General features: G+C 43.4%; 1 protein-coding gene and 1 long non-coding RNA gene across 3 annotated transcripts; one reads left to right on the top strand and one right to left on the bottom strand.

The window, feature by feature from the left end:
* Positions 1–77: 77 nt before the first annotated feature.
* LOC130110137 (uncharacterized) lies at positions 78–4,279 on the bottom strand. 2 transcript variants are annotated; one of them, XR_008810026.1, is made up of 6 exons: positions 4,154–4,279; positions 3,652–3,805; positions 3,320–3,394; positions 3,073–3,207; positions 1,060–1,142; positions 78–578 (listed from the first exon to the last, which is right to left on the bottom strand). It is a non-coding gene; the product is annotated as an uncharacterized LOC130110137 (long non-coding RNA). The 2 variants fall into 2 exon arrangements; XR_008810027.1 differs by having other exon boundaries at positions 3,320–3,364.
* oaz1a (ornithine decarboxylase antizyme 1a) lies at positions 4,199–14,557 on the top strand. The gene is given in 6 exon segments (XM_056277130.1): positions 4,199–4,381; positions 8,661–8,727; positions 8,729–8,815; positions 10,634–10,809; positions 11,027–11,112; positions 13,920–14,557. Coding segments are annotated over 6 exon segments (666 nt in total). The 5' UTR covers positions 4,199–4,262; the 3' UTR covers positions 14,051–14,557.
* Positions 14,558–23,260: the final 8,703 nt, after the last annotated feature.

Here is a 23,260-nt window from a genome sequence, read left to right as displayed (position 1 = left end):
TTATAAACTCTTCTATAAGAAGTCTGAACATTTTCTTATTACTTATCAACTTTCATTCAATGATCACAGAAAGTTGAATCAGTTCGTCTGGACACAACATTTATTGAGAGAGAAACGTGTCGTCACTCATCTAAGTGACCTCTTCAGTGTCAGCCGACTGCAGGTATCCCCACCCTTATAAACAATACAGTGGCATGACGACCCAAACCAACCATCAGTTTCATATGCAAATTGCCATGACCATTAACTAGTACAATGGCAATGTGTACTTTTCACAGAGGATTGGGGAATGGTTGCAATCACAGCAGTATAAGATGGCGACAGTTGTACTCTTAGCCCCCCCCCCTTCCCACTCAGGTTCAGGGATGATCGTTCCCTCTTCACATAGATGGCCTCTTTGACTCCCCATCCCATTGAATGATGTTTTCACTTTTCTTTTCGCAGCCGGTCACGTTTTGATTTCCTTATTTTTTGGGTTTCAAAATTCCTTTTGCGGTGATTGGCTTTTTTCTTCTTCGTATCACTCCAACTTCCTCAGATCCCCAACTCCACCACAGCAGACTGTCCCACAGAGAGCCCTGGAGACACACACCACAGGGGAACATAATGCAGCCTCTGACTCACAGAGCGCTCAGCCCAACAGTTGTCACACCATGCAAGTCAAAGAACGTACAACCACGCATGGGCGAAAAAGATTTGAAAAGATAAAAGCATCTTTAGAAGTCAATTGCTGGACAAGTCTTTCATTTCATTGATCAGATTATGACAAGTTATATAGATTATGGAATTATTCGTTTACATTTAATGCAAAATCCAGTGTAAATTGTCCTGTTCTGCTTTGGTAAAACTTCTGTCTGCATTACAACTCGCCACTGCAAGGAAACAGATTTGTAGTGATGAACTATTGAGCTTTATTGGTCCAGGGTAGCTCAGTGGATTACATCCTGCTTATGTTTTTGACTCCAAATGGGGCCTGTCCTACAATCATGGTGCAAGCGGGCAATCATCCTGCTAAAAAGCCTCTAGTTTAAGGCATAGTAGTCATGGATTAGGCAGTACCTGTGCTGTAGAACCATCTTGTAGACTCCCAACATAAGACATGATTCCCAGGTCTGTTTCATCAAGGAAGGAATCCAACGCATCTAGAAAACAAAATGAGAAACGGTAGTGAATGCTTTTTGAGCTGAGCAGAAGAGAAAGAGCTAAAGACCTCATTGTGTGTGTGTGTGTGTTGTCCATACAATGAAGCAATTTGAAATCAATTAATGTGACATCAAATTATTCAAGGGTGTTAGGATCATAAGAAAATGAAATTTATGACATCAACAGCAAACTTTCAAATCAGCATTAGATATACAGCTTGTTTGCTTTATTCAGCGGCAGCAAGGTGGCGCAGTGGTTAGTGCAGTTGCCTCACAGTAGAAGGTCCTGGGTTCGAGCCCCGTGGTAGTCCAACCTTGGGGGTCATCCCGGGTTGTCCTCTGTGTGGAGTTGTCATGTTCTTCCCGTGTCTGTGTGGGTTTCCTCTGGATGCTCTGGTTTCCTCCCACAGTTCAAAGACATGTAGGTCAGGTGAACTGGCCGTACTAAATGGTCCCTAGGTGTGAATATGTGAATGTGTGTGTGTGTGTGTGTGTGTGTGTGTGTCGGCCCTGTGATGGCCTGGCGGCCTGTCCAGCGTGTCTCCCCGCCTGCCGCCCAATGACTGCTGGGATAGGCTCCAGCATCCCCACGACCCTGAGAGCAGGATAAGCGGTTTGGGTAATGAATGAATGAATGAATGGATGCTTTCTTCAGTGAATTCCATGTGTCAGCTGTGTTTTCTCTAAAGGGGAAAGTGATTAAATATGTCATCATGGATATAGGCGGCACGGTGGCGCAGTGGTTAGTGCAGTTGTCTCACAGCAAGAAGGTCATGGGTTCGAGCACCGGGGTAGTCCAACCTTGGTGGGTCATCCCGGGCCGTCCTCTATGTGGAATTGTCATGTTCTCCCCATGTCTGTGTGGGTTTCCTCCGGGGGCTTTGGTTTCCTCCCACAGTCCAAAGACATGTAGGTCAGGTGAATTGGCCATACTAAATTGTCCCTAGGTATGATTGTGTGTGTGTGTGTGTGTGTGTGTGTGTGTGTGTGTGTGTGTACATACACACAGGGTGTTGTGATGCGTCTAGTGCAGCAGTGTGTAGTTGGAGGGAAGGTGCATGTGTTCTTCCAACCTGCTTGTGTCCTTCTTGCCCTTAGCTTGCTGCCGCTGGCTAGCCTTTGTGGCGAATAGGGAAGCATCCTAGCGTGTAAGCCTTTCCTTGCCAGTACATAGCCTCTCCTTCACCAAGACTCCTGCCAGGCCTCCCCGTGGCCACACATGGTAACTGGGGTCTTGCGGCCGCAGGCTAACTTGGCAGGGGATCTCGGAGCAGCAGTGGGCCCCAGAGATATGGTGTGCAGGCCCACCCTGGTGGACACGCCCTGGCACCTATCAACCACTGCCCCGCTGCCTTGTGGGTGAGTCTGGAAGACATAAGGCTAAGGGAGCTTACCCCAACAGAAAAGCAAGCTGTGGCAGCACGCTTCGAGGCGGTTTCCGAAAAACTGGATTTCCGGCAGCCCCCTGCAGTTGTGTGGAGGTGCCGGTCGTCTAGGGATCCCCCTTGCCATCGGAACCATCTCCTCTACAATCAAGTCATGTGGCGTTGGGAGAAGCGCACCCCCCATGCCACTTTAAAAACCATCTCTACGCAGGTATCTTCTGCTATCTGAGTCCTCAAAGGACCCACAAATAGAAGAAGATGGTCATCATCGGGCACGATGGACAACCAGCAAGCAAGCAAGTGTGTGTGTGTGTGTGTGTGTGGGCCCTGTGATGGCATGGCGGCCTGTCTAGGGTGTCTCCCCGCCTGCCGCCCAATGACTGCTGGAATAGGCTCCAGCATCCCCGCGACCCTGAGAGCAGGATAAGCGATTTGGATAATGAATGAATGGATGCTTTCTTCAGTGAATTCCATGAGTCAGCTGTGTTTTCTCTAAAGGGGAAAAGTTATTAAATATGTCATCATGGTTATATCTCACTACTTACCATGTATGTTATTCACACCAGAGCTCACAACTACAACAATTAGTGCCAGTACTAGGCAGCGATTCATTGTGAATCCCTTCCATGGGTTTGGCACCTCACTCAAACTTTGGATGGATAGAATCCGTTCGTAAGACACTAGGGGGTAAACACAGCACACTCAGCAGCATGGAAAAACATGCAAAATTTCATGTATTGACTGCTGAATTTAATTGGGTGAAGTAATAAGATAGCTGTAGACTTGGCTTACTTGTGACACTTTCAGACGATTTTATTCCAGCTCTTATTCATTGTCCTACAGGATGAGATTTAGGCACATTTTTATCTGGAGGAAAGTTGTAAGTAAGTATAAGGTTTCCTTTTTGACAATACAAATGAATGTCAAATTCACTGTAGATTGCGTGGGTCTTCAGTACAACAGGAGAGTGCACGATCAGTTTTCTAAAACTTGTCATCAACAGATGTAACATAGCCTAAAATAGTCATCCACACTACATAGCTAGAATATACACTAAAATGTTTAAAACAAGTTTCATTATCAACTATACATACTAATCTGCATAGATAGGAGGAAAAACTCACCTGATTGGACTTTTACAATGGTGTTTCTCTGTAAAACTGAGGTTTAGTCCTGCTGTGTTGATGGTGATTTCGTCTCTATGCGCTTACAGAGAGTGTCATGCACACCCTGCATCATATTCCTTTGCTTTTTGATTGGCAGCCACAGATGAGAGCGCTTGAAAAAAGAAAAATGACATTCAGGATGAGTGCTGATACTTGAGTATAGATTGGTTATAAGTTACCAGAGTCAGAGTTGGTGTAGCTAGCAACTGTACTCCATTGACCAATGGAAAGAGATTCAAGATGACATAATATGGTTAAAATTTGAATTAACAGTATGGTGTTGTGGGAGTGATCTTGTACATGTATACAGCTTTACAGAGGCCCAGACACAACCTCAGTTTGACATATTCCCTGATAATGTAATTAGGAGACCATGAATATTTTAGATTCTAAATAGTTGGTTATGTTAGACAGTATTGTCCATTTGTTAATGAACTGCGTCACGTTTTCAGAGACATACGTCATGATCGTCGGGACACTCCCCTCTGTCAAAGCTCGCTGCTCGTCCTCCTTATTCATCATTTGGCGAGGAGAGACAACAGCGTTCTGCCGGAGTGGACATTGGCCGGATGGTTAAATCCAACCTACAGACGATATTGAATAGCCATTGTTTTGTTAGAGAAAAAGAGAGAAACTTATCCAAGATGCCAGTTATTGAACAAACCAGTAATAAACCAGAAAGTGAAAGGTACGTTGTTGTTACGATTGTCGTTAGCCAGCTAACTCACACAGGCGCGGCCTAGATACGCGACGGAAAATATGGATTGGTACAATACATCCATATGCCTTGTTTACACCGTTTTCGAAACAAAATTATCTTTCCACTCAATAGCCCAGAAATTGAATACAACTGCAGTCAAAGCCAGTTCAAAATAGATTCTGACACCACCTTATAAATGAAGTAATAGGTAATCAAGGTTTTGAGACACCTAGTCGTTCAATGTCGTTATCCAGCAAATAGACGCCATCTGACAGTCAACGATGTTGTGGTAGCGCTAGTTAGCCTAGCTAGCTAACAGTAGCTCATGGCAATGTTACATGAATATGCCAAGCTAACTAGCTAGCTAACTAACGTTCTAGCTGGCCGTGGCTCGATGTCTACCGTCAATACGCTATCGATAAAAAGGGCTTCATACCTATATTTTGTAGGGTACCTAATTCGATTAAGTGATTTTTTTTTTGCTGTGTTGTCGTGTCAATTCCGTGTCTGTTAAAATGGCCGGATATCTTGCTATTTAAAGCTACATCAGCTAACGGCTAGCTAACGTTTCTAGTTAATGTTCTTGGAACGAAAACAAGAATTGATAAAAACACGCGACTCTCGAACTAATTTAACGTAGGCTTAAACCAGAAGTGCCGTTAAAATGTACTCGTACCTCCCGAGTTAATGTTTAACCTAACCAAAAAGGCTCATGGCTGACGATATTTAACGTGACGCTATTATATTCGTGGCTAGATTGACGAGTTTTGGCTAGCTTTTCTACCACTTCGCCTCAGGTGCTAATCGCGCTGTGTAATAGAGGAACAGTTGGTCTTATACAAGGCGTTTGAGCACCCCGAGGCCTGAAAACTGCTAAGAATATTCTTAAGCCTGCCTGTATCCTATTTCCCGAGCCAACTTGTGGTAATAACCATAATGGGTACACACAGCTGAACTAGTGGACCCAGACTGGTTAAAGTCTGACTAGGTGGCATGTTTCCTGCCTTAATGGCCTTTTAAGTGCTGCAGAAAGAGAAGCGCTTTGAAGGGCTGTTGCAGCTAGAGAAGCGCTATATAAAATGCAACTTGATTGATTGATTGATTGATTGATTGGTTGGTTGAACACTACATGGAAATGGCCGTTTGTCTAGTTCTACAGCCCTCTAGAACTTCAGGAAATTTCTGCTCTGGCCTTTGAAGGGGAAGTACTGTAGTGGCTTTGATCCAGTTCTGACTATCTGCTGACTGAAAGGCGGTTCCTGTCTTATCCCAGTTAAACTGTAATTTATAATCTTACCTTTTACAGGTTAATACATTTTAATGTTATTGAGCTATGAAGCCTGCTCGCAATATAACTTGAGGACAAGTGTAGATGCTGTTATGCAAGGTTTCTTTTGATGTGGTGGCAGCCCATCCTTAGTGTGTGTAGACTATGGGATTATTCATGACCAGTGCATATGTTTTTAGTATTTTTAAAACAAAGCACTTGATTGCTCCTTTACTTTTACCAAGCCTATCAAATATTTAAAGGTTAGAGTGAAAAGGCACACGTATTCCCTTTTGGGTCAGCGTATTGTCTAGGATCACTAGTCTATTTCCTCTTCTTTACATCTTATTCATTCACACGGAAAAGCTCCTGTTATGCAAGAAAAAGCTTTAGACTCATCCCCCATGTGACCAGAGCAGCTGTTTTAACCAAGATTACCCTAGTCTTGAATGCATGTTGCCGCCTACTGTGAACATAGGGATTTGAAAAAGAATGTTGTTAACAGCTCAGATTTAGAATCAACCGGTTTTATTAGCTTATTACGGTTTCCCGTATGCAAGCAATTTAACTAGACGGGCGGTTAGATATTACATATTAATAAAATGTAACAAGATTTTTAAATTATTTTATTTTAAGGTTATGAGGAATCAAGACTGAAGGCCTGTGACACTTTTGTTAGAATGCAGTACAGGTTGACTATAAGGTTGCAGATAGGATTTTTATATAATGTTGGTAGTCAGTTGTCTTTTTACATAATCTGCAAGTGGGATAGAACAACTCCTTATGCCAAGTACTCTAGCCATCATATTTGCTTTTACGTAACAGATATGCCATACATCATTGGGTGATACCTTGGATATTGCAGATGGAGAGGGTGAGCAATGAGAGTAACAATGGCTCTTATTTGGTTTTCACACTCCTGCTCCACATACAGCATAGCAGTGGTGCTTGCGTAAGCAAGCGTCGGCGAGAGTGTTAGTCGCTGGGGCGCGCGAGGCTCTAACTAATGGGTTTTGTTCCTGACGGGAACTCTAGATTAGGCCAGTAAATGCAGCTCGCAACATGCAGACACGCACACATATAAAAGTAAGGCTAAATATTTGGAACACATTTACTGGTCTCTGAATCCAAAAGGCTGGTCCATCTTAGGGAATTTTATAAACTGTTACTGGTTTCTATGTTGATGTTATGATGAAGTTACCAATTCCTCAGCTCAACTGATAATCTGTCCTTTGTCACTCTCCTACTCTCATTCTTCTGTTCAGGTTTATGCCAATGAACATCACCTTTAATTCCTTTAATACATTCAGCTCCTTTTGTGAGATTTTTTTCATTATTATGCTATTTTAGTTTGCGTTTGGTCACCAGCCGTGTGAATAATGAACTTGATATCAGAATTAATGTACATGACATTTCAGCAACTGAAAGATGTATGTCACAGGTGCATGCAGTTGGCCTTTTCTTAAATCAATAGTGAAATGAACGATTCCTCGGAGACCTTTAATACCTCTTGCTATCTGACTAGAGCATGAAAAATTGACCTTGTACTACAAATCAAATCAATTTTATTTGTATAGCCCAATATCACAAATTACAAATTTGCCTCAGTGGGCTTAACGGCAACACAACATCCTGTCTTTAGACCCTCTCATGAAATGACAAGTTTGATCATTTTATCTTGTATCTAGACTTCACAACCTTATTTCCAAATTTAGTTAAGATATTATTTCATTGGCAGATATTTTTGCTTAATTTGGTTCATGTCATTATGACTTCTTTCAAGAAATACTGACTAAACAAGGCCTTAGGTATGAAAACATGACACTGATTTTAATTACAATGCCAGGATGACATGCTTTTGATGACCAAACTGAAATAAATAGCCATTGGTCATACTGGTAAGTATTTTATCCAGCATCTAGAGATTTCCAGTGCAGTTCTAAAGTAGGCTAATGAACAGACACATAGAATTAACCTTTTGTTAATAATATCCTTTTTTTGTAAATTGCTGGTCTTAATTATGTTATCTAATTTATTTTATTCCTACTTTTAGTGGTTTTAAATCATATGTTCTTGTAAAAAAATTTTATTGGTCAGTTGCTGGTCTTAATTATTTTATTATTTACTTCTTAATGTTTTTTAACTCACAGGTATTATTTGTGTTTGTTTTTAATTGTATTTAATTATGTCTCGTGTTTTCATTTTGAACACTACCCGCATAGCTTTTATGGCTGCAACTTCCGTGGTAGACCACACTGTGTAGTATATTGTTCTTTCACCTGGAACGAAATGTGTAGTATAAATGAAGTTTTGCTTGCTTGGTTGCTGGCATTACCTCACGAATTGTGTGACACTCCAAACTTGAAATGATTCTAGAGAGACTTTGGCACACTCAAACCAAACAGCTTTGATTTTATTTGAGTGTGGCACAGTCAATGCATTGAGGAAGTTTTACATCAGTCAAGCATGACCATACTCTTATCATTTTTGTACAATTAGTCATATTCATCATGCTTAATCAGTGATGAATGGGGTAGAATGAATATTATCTAGGGAACCATCATCATGGGTTGTAGTGATTGTCTGGTAGAAATAGCTACTTTGCATGTCGACGGTCATTTATTTCATTCTTCATAAGTTGTCAGCGATGAACCATTACAAACTAGTGTTTCTTGGTTGCATAACAAATCCACCCCATGGCTTCATTTATTAGTCATGGTGCCCAATGCAAAGTGTTTTCTTCTCGTCATTTATCAAGAAGTAGTCGGCTTTTATGTCAGCCATTGCAGATTAAACTTTTACCCTGAGCTCAGTGTTGTATTTGAGTCCTTCCACTCAGCCTGGCCAATGTTTTACTACCATTTCTTACATAAATGACTTTTTAACATCTTGTGATGTGACGTAGCTGTTTTTAAACTATAACTTAATTTTGTCATTTGTCCGCTTTCATCCTCCGTTGACAATGGCACCATTTGCATATGCGTTTGTTTCTGTCTTTAGTATCTCCAGTCCTAGGAGGTGCTCCCGCTGTTGCAGTAACCCGTGTCCGGGGCCTCTGTGGTGCTCCTGATGCCCCTCTCCCACCCCTGAAGATCCCAGGTGGGCGAGGGAATGACCAGCGGGATCGCAGTCTTTCAGCTAAGCTATTCTACTCTGTGAGTACAACAACCTTTTGTTCTCATTTTAACTTAGCAGTAGCTTAGCTGTTTATCCATGGCTAAGTTACTGCTATCTAGGGCTGTCGTTAACCAAAGCAAATCTTGGTCGACTGAAATCGACTGTGTGTGGGGGGGTCTGCGTTATTATCCAGATTAACTAAATTGGCCAGTGTTGTGAGTGCACTCTACCTGGTAGCCTTATTAGCCTAAATGAATTATAAATAAACATGAGAAGCTAGTATTGACAGCATATTAAAATTATTTTTAACCTAATTAGTTTATACGGAAATGATAAGACTGCGCTGATTAGCGTGGCGGGCACCTGCCCATATTCATGCCCATGATTTCTGAAAAATAACTATCAGCTGGTGATCCCAGAACAAGAACTATTGAAGAATATAGAAAATCATTTTAAGATAACTGATCTTGTCTTATTTTATAATAATGATAATACACAGGACCCTCCACTATTGTTCCAGCCACACTGTGATGTCCGACTTCGAACACAGAGCTACATGGGTGTGATCTGGAAGACACAAAATAGCCTATTAACTTAAAGCTTTTACTCTTAAATACAAAGAGGCAAGTCCATTAAAAATAAATAAATAAATAAACCAGCTCAAGGTGAAAGACTTAGGCTACGTTGAGTAAGTTAGGTCTAGCAGTCCCAATAGGTAGGGCGAGTTCAAAGTTGTGAAAACGGGGTTGTTTTCAAATCGCCCCCCATTTTCACTGGTAGTCTGTCCCTCCCACCACCGAAAATAATGGATTAATCCTGGAAGTCTATTGATGTAGTGCTTTTCTCCTGATGAAAATTAACACTGGCGAGGGCATATTGACCAAACAACTGGGAGACTAAAGCCCTACTGCTATCATCATTTCAATGTGTTATACTATCTAAATCCAAATTTCCTGTACTTGCCTTTCTGACAGCCAACTAATCAGGTCCATGTATGTCACTGTATATCAGCATTGTAATCAGTTGAATTAACCTTGTGTCATGTTAGTGTCTGCAATTTGAACAGTAAACACTGAATGACTTCGTCAACTTTTATCACAAATGAATGAAAAAGACAGAAAATTAGAGGCACACTGATAAGATGGCAATGTTTTACACAGCAACGTGACAAAGATTTTTTTGTAGGCACTGTATAAGATTAATATGTAATCGTTCCATTAGGTTAACATTTTAGCTAATTTGTGACTTCCTGAAGACTATCAAGCCTTCATGAAGACTATCTAGGGAATTCCCTGACTCGTTATGTCTTTTCTATTTATTTATTATTAAAGTTGAAATTCTCGATAATGTAGAAAAGGTTATCACAAAGAGTATAATGAAGTCATTAAAAAACCTTCCAGTTAGTATCACGTGTTTTTGTTTGGTTTTTTTTTTTAACCAAGAAACAAATCATACCTTGATCAAAAACTGAGGTGTGGCTGACCTCAGACCTTTACACCCATAATTGTGGGTGGCTTGTACTGGTATCAGTCATATTGTAACCATGAGTGCATGTTGTCTTTATGCATGCTCAAACATCCAGTTAAGAAAAATCATAAAATGTTGAATCAGCCCAACGTTATGTCCAGATGAACTGATTTAACTTTCTGTGAATGAGAGCATGTCATGTCAAGTGCAAATGGTGTAAGTGCACAATAGGTAGATCACCAACATATGTACACCAGTAATGGTATTAGTTTATCCTTCAATCTATTACTTCTCTTTTATCTTTGATGTTTTAGTATTTCTACTGTAGTGATTTGTTTCACTTTTCCTTCTATCCCTCTTGTCCATCTCTTTCCTCTCCCGCCATTAAGGATGCTCAGTTGCTGGTTCTTGAGGAGTCTCCCCCTGCCAACGGCAGAGTGCGCTTCCTGCTCTTTGAGCCCAGGCGCTCTGAGGGCAAACAGTGTGTCTGGAGGGCAGCACTGAAAGGGGGTAACCTTTATGTTGAAATTCCTCCTGGAGCTCTGCCTGAGGGCAGCAAAGACAGGTCAGTAGACATAACTTTGAGGACATTTAACAGCTTTTCGTTTGTCACTGTGGTTATAAAGGGCTGCTCCTCCTGACGTACACAAATGGATAGTTTGTGTTTGCCTATGGACATAGACTTGGGCTCAAGATCATTATGACTGTTATTTTTCCTCTGCAGTGCAGTAAACTCATTGTAATTCGTTAACATGATTGATACCCCTCTTTATGTTGTCTAGTTTTGCGCTCTTGCTGGAGTTTGCAGAGGAACAGCTGCAGGTTGATCATGTGTTCATCTGCTTCCACAAGAATCGTGATGACAGAGGTGAGACGTCCCTCTAAAACCATTGTTCTAGAGAGTCAAAGATCTGATATAGTACTTGATTGACTGTTTGTCAGACTAGTGTGATCTGAACAGTTTTATGGTAATTTTTAACACACCTGGCACATTCGTCCAATGCATGCTTACAGTACTGAGATTAAAATACTTGGCAGAGGATGTAATAGTCTGTGTTGGAATTTGTGCAAGTATCAAAAAGGGTCTTGCCTTGGTGCCTCAAAGAACTAATTAAGAAACATTCATTTTAGAAAAATTATGTAAAGTAAGCTTTTATATTTTACTGATACATTAAGCTATAACACACTGACAGAAAAATCAAATCGGTCAGATCTCTGGAAATTAGTAAACTAATTATTTTCTGCAATTTCACACACCATACTCTGCTGTAATCACCCATACTGATCATGAAATGACTCATGTTGATAATGCCCAAGCACTGTAGGGTGTTTGCAAGTCCTCCAGAAGTCTCAAATTGACACTGAAAATTTCTCAAATTGAATTAACTTAAAGTCAGGACCAAGAAAAGTATTTTAAAAAAAAAAGAAGAAGAAGAAGTAAATCCTTGAGGTGTAAAATATCCCAGCATACTTGAAATGGTATTTGATATCAAAGTCCTACTTCTACAGTTAAATGTGTTGCTACCTGAAATTGAACATCTGTGAACATGGATAATCCTATCGATAACATGTCATGAAATGTATGATGACTAGCATTCTGTCAGAGTAGAAATCTTTTTCTAAATTACAAGTGGCATATATATTCGTCTGAAACTCTACCTTTCAACACATTCATTCTGAACTGTAATTTGTTTCTTTTAATTTGTTGGAATTCTTGCCTTTCTCTTATGTAGCCCTTATGAAGGTCACTATTTTCGAATGCAGATCTCAATAAAACGTTTAGCATAATTTAGAATCGTTCTTGCAAAAACTTCTGATCACTTAAGCATTGACACACTGCTGAATTTTCTCACTGGAATTCAACACCATCCAATTGGCAGTTGTTAAAAAAACATGCTATATCTCCTTTTCATAAACAGGATACTCGCAGTAGAATGGTGTATTTTTCATTATTTTTATTCTGGGTTTGAGCCCCAGGGTAGTCCAACCTTGGGGGTCGTCCCGGGCTGTCCTCTGTGTGGAGTTTGCACGTTCTCCCCGTGTCTGTGTGGGTTTCTTCCGGGTGCTTCGGTTTCCTCCCACAGTCCAAAAACATGTAGGTCAGGTGAATCGGCTGCACTAAATTGTCCCTAGGTGTGAATGTGTGCGTTTGACAGCCCTGTGATGGTCTGGCGGCCTGTCCAGGGTGTCTCCCCACCCGCCGCCCAGTGACTGCTGGGGTAGGCTCCAGCATCCCTGTGACCCTGAGAGCAGGATAAGCGGTTTGGATAATGGATGGATGGATGGATGGATGTTTATTCTGAATATGTTTCGATTAAGAGCATAATTCTGCAAGATTGAGATGGCTTGGACATGTGTGGAGGAGAGACGCTGAGTATATTGGGAGAAGGATGCTGAATATGGAGCTGCCAGGGAAGAGGAGAAGAGGAAGGCCAAAGAGGAGGTTATCGATGTGGTGAGGGAAGACATGCAGGTGGCTGGTGTGACAGAGGAAGACGCAGAAGACAGGAAGAAATGGAAACGGATGATCCGCTGTGGCGACCCCTAACGGGAGCAGCCGAAAGTAGTGGTAGTAGTAAGAGCATAATTCAGTTTGATATGTAACAACTTTCTGCAGTAGACGTAGTACATCCCATCCATCTGTTAACTTTGCATTGGAGAACAGGACGTCCTTTCGCCTGACAGTCCCATTGGCTACAATCTCATGGTTTTAGAAATCAGCACAGGTTTAGCAGGGGAAACATATTTGCAGATGTGCAAAGTAAAGCTATTTTAATGTCTTTATGCATGCTCAATTATCCAGGTAAGAAAATCACAGAATGTTGAATCAGTTCATCTAGACACGTTTATCAATAAACGATGAACTGATTCATCGCTCATCTATGTGACGTCTTCAGTCTTAACTGACTGCAGATATCCCCACCCTTATAAACAATACAGTGGCATGACGACCGAAATCAACAGTTGGTTTCATAATGCAAATTGCCGTGACCCTTTACTAGAGTTACAACGGCAATGTGTACTATTCACAGAGGACTGGGGAATAGTTGCAATCACAGCATTGTAAGATTGCGACAGATGTACTCTTACCCCCCCCCCCCCCCCGTCCAGGGATGGTCGTTCCCTCTTCATTTGTTCTCAAGTCATTTTAACTTTATTAGAAAGAATGGTTTGCAACTATTTTTTAAGATATATGCAACAGTAGTGTGAGCTTCCGATTTTAGAAAAGGAGATAAACATTGTTTTTGAGGGCCTAAACAATTCGACTGTATTGAAGCCCAGGGAGAAGATTCAGTGGTGGTAAGTGGTCAATTTCTCAATAGTTAACGATTCTTGACAAAGTTTTAATGGGCTATTGGTTAAAAAACGGAACCTATCCTTGAATATTTGCTTGTTCTGTTTTTATAGTATATTATACCACCTGACATCAAGAAGTTTATCAAAATCTTTAGTGGATTGGATTTTTTTTTAGATGTCCTGATATAAATTAAACATTTTCAGATAGTAATCATCCCGCACTCTTAACCTGTCGCGTAAAATTCTACACATCTGTCAAAAACTCGGCAGAAGGGATCCAGTTGGAATACAAGGATCTTTATAGCAAAGAAAAACAGCATTCTCAAAAGTTTCAGATTTTTTTTAATTTTCCTCCCTCATCACATATTCTCTCCTCAGCATCCCTACTGCGTACGTTCAGTTTCCTGGGCTTTGAGATTGTGAGACCGGGTCATCCCCTCGTCCCTACCCGCCCTGAAGCTTTCTTCATGGCTTACAGCATCGAGCGAGACTCCTCTGATGATGATTAAATTACGCTGATCAACTACAAAAGTTGTTTGTTTTTCTTGTGCCCATCCCATACCTACTCATTTTACAATTTTTTGGAAACAAATATATGGTTGAGGTTTCCTGTGAAAGAGTTTTTCGTTTTCTCTGTTTTGATTTCACCTACGTTCTGTGTTGCAATGATATTTGCACTCGTGTAAGATGTTATAAACCAGGAATGTTAAGAAAAGACCCATACAAAATCTGGGTAGTGCATCCTCACCATTGTACTTCTTTCCATGATGTGTAGTGCTGATTTTCCTATTCACCCTCCCTGTAAACCTCAATGATCATCTCTACGAATATTTATGGTTAAAAATTTGCATTCATTTTATTCATGTAAGATGCATTTCCGTGGTCATTCTCAGTTGATTCTCATGTTTATATTGATTTCTTTTTTTTAATGTGTGCATGAATTTTAATTTGTTGCTTTTACTCACTTGACAGAAATCTGCATGTTGTAACTACTAAATAAAAGTGCTCACCTCGGAGAGCAGGAGTTGTCATTGTGTAACGTCAAGACGAGGAACCGGTAGGACTTCATGGCCTACAAAAGTCATACCCCACCAGAGGAAGGACGCAACGTCAGCTTGATTTATTGGTCGTATTTAGTTCAGGTGTTTTAAGAGCAAGGGTAAACAAATGAGGACAAGTGAGACAGGAATAGCAGTATTGAAAGGTTACAGGAGTCCTCTTGAACCACTTAGTAAACCGAATATGTCGAAAGTATATTTGAACAGCGGAAAGTCTATAATGATGCTGGAGTCGTGAAGCACTTCTGTGAACTCACTGGGAACATTTGATAATATTAAAAGCACTTATGACTATGTCAAAAAGGCCTCAAAAATTGTAGTCACCAGACTTGTTTCAAAACCTAAGTATGGCCTTTTGCACTCCTGGTGAGAGAACCTGACTGGTATTTCCAGTGAGGTGCAGTATTTTGTTGAACCATGTCACATTCACAGTCGGAGTACACAAAACCCCTGCTGGTAAAAACTACACTGTTGAAGATGGTCTTCTTTTACTTAGACCTATAGACTGGTGTTTGTTATCGCTGGTAAATGTCTGAGCTTTGCAACAACTTCACTTCTTCAAACTTGCAGCCACCTGCTTTTTTTTCTCTGCATTTGGCTGCCATAGTGAAGATATAACAAGCTATCCATTCATCCATTATCCAAACCGCTTATCCTGCTGTCAGGGTCGCGGGGAGGTTGGAGCCTATCCCAGCAGTCGTAGGGCAGCAGGCAGGGAGACACCCTGGACAGGCCGCCAGTCAGCCATATAATTTTTCATAAAGTCCTACAAGACGGTAACTTAAAAATTAGCGGTTACTAAACGGTTCATAATTTGGATTTTGTGCTATTGTCTTAAATATTAAATATACTAGTGACAAAATTTCAGAGGACATTTGTTATGTGGAAATCCACAGGATTGTAACGTTATGGGTAAAATTGTCCATTTATTGATTGGATGGTACAACTTTGGAAACTGCTGACATGATGTGAGATGGACTTTTAGTCATTTCCACATTTTCCGGCAAAGGTCATTGAAAGGGACGTGTCCCCTTGAATTCAATTTGAGCAAAACTCCCACTGGTGTCAGGGTAACTTAAGACTGGCATTTAGTTGTAGATGGAAATACTCATAGCTAAAAAAAAATGGTTGCAGACTCAGCCATCATTGAGAGCAATACATAGCCTTTCAGTTGCCCATATCACTCTCTGGCATTCACAAAAAGATAGGTATTGCAGACAAAGGCAGTCCTCCCAATCAGGAACATGCTGATCCTGGACCAACCCTGTCTCTGCCAGCTTCATCACCAGCAGAGCACGCTTGATTGACAGCCAGTTATTCACAATGTTGGTCTTGGAGCCGATGTGATCTAGCTTGAAGAGTTGGGTGTGAGGACCCCAGAGTAGGGCCTGAAGGAACGCTACAGTCTCCGCCATCTGCAGCCCGCTGGTCTCATCCTGCAGCCAAGCAGCAAGATTGAGTAATCCCCTTTTATACCGTGAGTCGAAACAGTTCGACGTTAAGTGCTGGGAGGGAGAGGGGTTGCTTCCTGGAGGATGGAGACAGTATTGAAGCAAGGCTCCAATGCGGGTGTGGATGGAGGACAGAGTGTGAGAAACAGACTGATGCAGTGGCTGATGGGCTAACACCACACGGGGGGAACCCCATGTTCTCCACAGCATCTGGACCCCCTCTGTTTCCCACTCTTTCTGCTCAATTTCTTCCTTCGCTTTGTTGCTTTTTTCTGTTTTACTCATCTTCATACCGTTCCAGGTTTCTTCTTTATCAGATGCATCCTGGTCTTTTATCGTCGTTATCACCTCAATTTCTCTTCTCTCCCCTGTAGGCCACACTAGAAAGATATCCTGAGGTCTGAGCTCAAAACCAGCGGCCCTGCTGTTGCATAGATGTTGAAATCCCTTCATCAACTGCAGAAACAGAATACACAACCGTCTTTCATACAGCAAGGCCTCAGAGGTTGGCCGTGACCACCTGTCCTGAATAAAGTCTTGCAGGGTGACTTGTGGCAGATCTCTTTCGACACTCACCGAGTATCCTCTCTGGAGCAAAGACAGTACACTGGGAAAATTAGCGTTCATAAAATCAGACTGGCTTTTACCCGCCTTGGTATTACCTCCAGATGATGGTTTTACAGCAGTGCAGGCTGACTGTGAAGGTAGTGAGACTACCGTGGGATCTTGTATTTGTGATGGGCTGGTTTCACTCTTAGGGGAGCTGTCGGGTGGAAAAAGGACAATGACCCCCTGGAGATTGACGTGTGATGGCTGGGGGGTGCTGTCAGCTAGGGGGGCTGAGTCTGTCCATCTGTGCACCTGGACAGAGAGAGAGGGAAAATATTCACACTCATAAAATGTTTTTTGAGTCTCATAATTCAGTTTCTCTTTGATTTAAATCATTCATGGGTGTTTTCTACGGAGCCCCTTAAGGCACCTGCATAGAAAAAAGTGGGGTTAAAAAAATCTGCCGGCTGAAAAAAACCCCAACGAAGTGGAAATGTTTTGCTTATATATATATATATTTTTTTTTAAACTTTTCTCCCATAATCGAGATCAAGGGCTTGGCCTCAAACACAAAGTCATTTTTAGGCTCTAGACATGGTTTTCACGGAAGTGAAAGACATATTAAGAGGTTGCTTCGTACTAGAGGATTGTCTCGACGGGAAATATACTATATCAAGTCTGGCGGACCTAGTCGACTTCATTCGAGACCAACAGCAGTACTCCGGACACCTTCACAGCCACCGCTGCACGTACACCCGGTAGGGAACATGGCGTCCGTGTGAGGGAAGAACATGTGCGCTTGGTTCTCATCTCTTATCTTCAAGGAGTGTCACAGGACCATGTACACGGCGACGTTTTCAAAATAAAACGGTAAAGCACTGCTGCGTTCGTTAACACGACAACTGCGTTTTGGGGGCTTGAAAACGCAAACTTTTGAAACCGGGTTCCAGAGTGAAATCTGAAAACGCAACCCCAGCGCCGCCGTGTAAACTGGGAAAACGGTGACGTCACTGCTCAACTTCGCACATGCGTATTACGTTTTAAGTCAAATAGCCATGCGTGAGTACGACAACATTAACAATGGCGGATTACCGAGCTGTGTTTGTCGCTGTTATCTCTGCTAAATTTCCCCGCCTCCTACTGGCCAGAAATATCAACGAACAATGATTCGCAACGACACTCGACAGGGCAGGTGTTTTACCGAAATCCCTGATCCCTCATATTATGTGACCATCGTGCTTTTAGAATACGCTGTTTCAGACAGGATACGGCAGTCAGATCGATGCGGTTAAATTTAAACATAAATTAGATATGGTTACTGTAATATATGATGTGGTTGTCAAATGCACTACAGTTACGATTAAGCATTCTACTGGAGACGGTTAATTTTTGACGTGCGTTTGGTGTGGTTAAAATTTGGAGTAGCATCTGGGGGGGATGGCCGAAATAGTGCATTGTAGCTGCCGGTGTTATGGCAAAATCCGTGACCTGTCAGCTTATGTGACCCTGCCCTTAGGAGAGTTTATATTTTTCGGAGCATTGGGCGTTTATTTTCGGGATAATGGGCTGTCCGGACAAATGGCATTTCGGTCCAGTGGGACAATCGGACTATTGGGGTTTCGGAATAATGGGCTGTCGGAACAATGGCATGCTTCTGAGGAAGCTTAGTTTTGAAATCAATAGGGATGTCAAGTCCGTTTGCTGCTGTGAGTTCAATCCAATTGGTTGACATCGCCTCTCGCCCCTCAAAATGTTTACGGAAAACTAATTTCAAACTTGGCAAACTAACTTCCCTGCAAGGGACAATAAAGATACTTTGACTTTTGGAAGTGAGACTCAGTGATGGCAGTCACATTCGAGCCTGTGTCCCAGAGAAAGGTTGTCTCCACTTCACCTATCTTTAGACTAACAGTCGACACTTTCCAAAGGCACTCCTTTTGAGGCTCTCTTCCACTGTTGTTGCCACACACTCGGCTGTTTGACTCCTAATCACGGGGGTGTTGAGGGTTTTCCCTGATTCCGTTTTTCATGACACACGGATATATCTTACATAGAATGTCTTTATGCATGCTCAATAATCCAGGTAAGAAATCACAGAGTTGAATCAGTTCATCTGGACACCTCTTCAGTCGCAGCTGACTGACTGTAGGTATCCCCACCCTTATAAATGATATAGTGGCATAACGACTGAAACCAATGATCGGTTTCATATGCAAAATTTGCATATGAAACATTTTACAATGCTGTGATTGCAAACATTCCCAAATCCTCCGTGAATAGTGCACATTGTAATATTTGCTAGTAATATTTGATTTGCTAATGTCCCTTACGGCTTTCCGTAGCGCCACAACAAAGTCACGTGATGTACGTAACAAAGTCAGTCGGAATCCGGTCGGTGAATAAACACCCAGCACGAGAGAAGTCGTCCTTGCTTTATTAATGTTATAAGTTAACATAGCCAGAGGGCACAGATCATTACATGGTGTCAGAGTAGCGGAGTTTAAATACCCAATATGGATTCGTACGGCGTTCCAGCTCCACGGATGGACTGGGAATCGGCGAACTTACCTGAAGCATGGAGACGATTTCGACAAACAACGGAGCTAATGTTCACGGGCCCCCTGCGCGGGAAGAATGAAGAGGAGAAATGCAGCTACCTCCTGCTCTGGATAGGGGAAAAAGGGCGCGATGTGCACAACACTTGGACACTCAGCGGAGAACAAGCCAAGAAGCTAGAAACGTACTACGATAAGTACACTGAGTACATCACCCCCAAAGCAAACCCGATTTATGCCAGATATAAATTTCATGAAAAGATGCAGGGAGAGAGTGAATCCTTCGAACGATTTGTAACTGAGCTAAAGCTCCTAGTCAAAGACTGTGGCTACCCAAATGCCGACGAGATGGTCAGGGACCGCATCGTGTTTGCCACCAACTCACCCAGAGTGAGAGAAAAGCTACTTAGCCAGGGAGCTGAGCTAACGCTAGAAAAGGCCATAGATGTAGCCCGCTCACACGAGCTAGCAAAGCAACAGCTAAAGTCTATGGGCCAGGGCAGCACACATGAAACGGTGCACGCAATAGGCAGAAAGACTTACAAACCGAACGCACCCAAAGCAGCTAACGCTAACTTCAGACAAAGGGAGGGTAACGTTAGCACCGCCGCTAGGGCGTGTAGCTATTGTGGAGGGCTACACGGCGCTAAAGCCACTTGCCCAGCTAAGGGTAAACAATGCATTAAATGCAAGAAGCTCAATCATTTTGCTAAAGTATGCAAGTCTAGCTCCCAGGGACAGACAAAGTACTACCGCGGCACAGTACATGCCGTCGGAGAGAACCCAGAAGAGTACACCACTGACAGAGAGCAGGAAGAACTGTACTTCGACAACATTACAGTGGAGAGCACCGCTGTGGGAGAACAGACAGAGCTGTACATAGACTGCATCTCAATAGAGAACAACGGAAAAAGCAACGAGCAGGCTTACGTAGAGGTTGGAATTGGCACACCTCCACAGAAGGTAAAGTTTAAACTAGACACTGGGGCACAGGCCAATACTATTCCCACCAACCTGTTCCAGGCGCTGTTCAAAAATGTGACACTGAAACCAGCAATACACAGACTCACTGAATATGGAGGAGGCGCGCTGAGCGTGAAAGGCACATGCAAACTCAAATGTAAGTACAGAGACAATGCAATTATGCTGGACTTTTACGTCATTGACACAAACGCCCCACCAGTCATGGCAATGAAAACATGCCGTGACCTAAACTTGGTAAAAATAGTGATGGCTGTGAGCGAGGAAAACAATGTCACATCACAGAGCATAATGGATGAGTATGCAGATGTTTTCCAAGGAATAGGAGAGTTCCCAGGCGAGTGCACCTTCCGCGTCACACCAGATGCAACGCCGGTCGTCTGCCCGCCACGCAGAATCCCCATCGCCCTACGCAGCAAACTGAGGGACGAGCTTGACAGCATGGAGAAAGGCGGCATAATCTGTAAGGTAACAGAACCCACAGAATGGGTGAACGCACTCGTCATTGTTGAGAAGCCAAAGACAGGCAAACTTAGAGTGTGTTTAGACCCCAGAGCTCTTAACAAAGTGATACAACGACCTCACTACCCCCTCCCCACGCTGGAGGACGCCACCACAAAGCTTGCTGGAGCTGAGTACTTTAGCGTGTTAGACGCGCGGTCAGGCTATTGGGCCATCAAACTGAGCACTGAATCCTCAATGTTGACGACATTTAACACAGTGTTTGGCAGGTATCGTTTCCTCAGACTGCCATTCGGAATCGTGTCCGCTCAAGACGAGTTCCAGAGACGCGTGGATGAAACATATGAAGGATTGGACGGTGTGACGGCCATAGTGGACGATATACTAGTGTTCGGCAAGACTAAAGAGGAACATGACCAGCGTCTCAGAGCGATGCTGAAGCGCACAAGGGAGCGAGGGGTGAGGCTCAACCCCGACAAGTGTCACATATGCGTGTCCGAGGTAAGCTACTTCGGCCACACGCTCTCACACGAAGGCATCAAACCAGACCCACACAAGGTGAAGGCGGTCAAGGACATGCAACCCCCACAGAACAAAGCAGAGCTGGAGACAGTCCTCGGCATGATCAACTACCTCGCCAGATTTGCTCCACACCTCTCACAGATAAACTCACCCCTCAGACAGCTTCTGAAACAGGACAGTGAGTTTGTGTGGGATGCAGTCCACGACAAGGCGTTCCAAGAGATGAAGAATCTCATTACACAGCACCCAGGTCCAGTACTCTCATATTTCGACCCGCAGAAAGAGCTGCGACTCCAAGTGGATGCATCCAAAAGTGGCCTTGGGGCTGTCATGCTCCAAGATGGCAAACCAATTGCCTATGCGTCCAAGTCACTCAACAGCACTGAAGAAAACTACGCACAGATAGAGAAGGAGCTCTACGCTGTGGTCTTCGGCTGCAAGAGGTTCCACGAGTACATGTATGGACGAAAAGTGATTGTGGAGTCAGACCACAAGCCTCTGGAGGCAATACTAAAAAAGCCACTGGCAGCAGCACCACCCCGGCTGCAACGGATGATCCTGGCGCTCCAAAAATACGACATCCAAATCATCCACCGCCCCGGTAAGGACATACCGGTGGCCGACACACTGTCACGCAAGTCAATAGAACACCACGACAGTGACCTACAGGAAGGGATGGAGGCCCAAGTGCACACAGTCCTCAGCAACATCCCTGTGAGCGACACAAGACTCACAGAAATCAAGCAGGAAACAGCGCAAGATCCACAGCTCACCGCACTCAGACGAGCCACACTCACTGGCTGGCCAGACACAAAGAAAAAGTGCCCGCCCAGCATCCAGGAATACTGGAACCACAGAGCAGAAATCTCAGAAATGGACGGTATCCTGTTCAAAGGTGAGAGAATCATTGTCCCCCAAAAGCTTCGCAAGGACATGATACAGCGCATCCATGCCAGCCACCTTGGCGTGGAAAAAAGCAAATGCCGAGCAAGAGACTTACTGTTCTGGCCTGGCATGGGGAAACAGATCGAGGATGCGGTAGCAGACTGCAGCATATGCCAAGAACGGCGCAGCGCAAATGCAAAGGAACCAATGATGTCACACGCCATACCCGAGCGGCCGTGGCAAGTGATAGGCACAGACCTATTCACATGGAACTCACAGGACTTCATAGTCACTGTGGACTACTACTCCAGATTCTTCGAGCTAGAGAGACTTTACAACTGCACCTCATCTGCCGTCATCATGAAGCTGAAAGCAGCAATGGCTCGACACGGAATCCCCGAGACTATCATCAGCGACAACGGTCCGTGCTACAGCTCTGGTGAGTTCCGCAACTTCTCACAGACATGGGGTTTCTCACACACCACCACAAGCCCCCACTACCCACAGAGCAACGGCCTCTCCGAGAAGACTGTCCAGACGGCCAAACGCATCCTGGACAAAGCCAAAGCTGAGAACAAAGACCCCTACATGAGCTTGCTGGAGTATCGCAACACACCGGTGGACAACCTGAAATCACCGGCACAGCTACTGATGAGTCGGAGGCTGCGGTCCATTCTCCCATCAACAGCAAAACACCTGCAGCCACAGATCGCCAGTCAGGAGGATGTTCACAAAAGGAGAGAGGTATGTCAACAGCGCCAGCAGGCATACTACAACCGAACAGCCAAACCTCTGCCCCACCTGCCCGCAGGCACACCAATCCGCTTCCGGCAGGAGGATGGATCCTGGAGACCTGCAACTGTGGAAAGACCAGCGAACACAGACAGGAGCTACCACATCCAAACCAAAGAAGGTCAGATCTACCAACGCAACCGTCAACACCTGCGACAAAGCAGAGTGAACACTCACACTACGCACACACACACTTCACAGCAGACTGTTACCAGCGCTAACAACAACACACAAGCCCATCAGCAAGAGCATGCTGAACCTCCAGACACGAACAATCAGCGACAACCAGACACACAGCCTGGTTACACCACGAGGTCAGGTCGCACGATCAAACCAAGACAAATCCTTGACTTATGAATGTTAAAAAAAGAGAATTTTACACCAACCTGTACTATACCTGCTATGTTTTGAAAAGAAATATTTACAGCGTTCACTTACCTTGTGTACCTACCTGCTGTTTGCAG

The sequence above is a fragment of the Lampris incognitus genome, chromosome 3 (genome assembly GCF_029633865.1).
Source record: "Lampris incognitus isolate fLamInc1 chromosome 3, fLamInc1.hap2, whole genome shotgun sequence".
NCBI lineage: Eukaryota > Metazoa > Chordata > Actinopteri > Lampriformes > Lampridae > Lampris > Lampris incognitus.
This window is presented reverse-complemented; position numbering and strand designations above follow the sequence as displayed.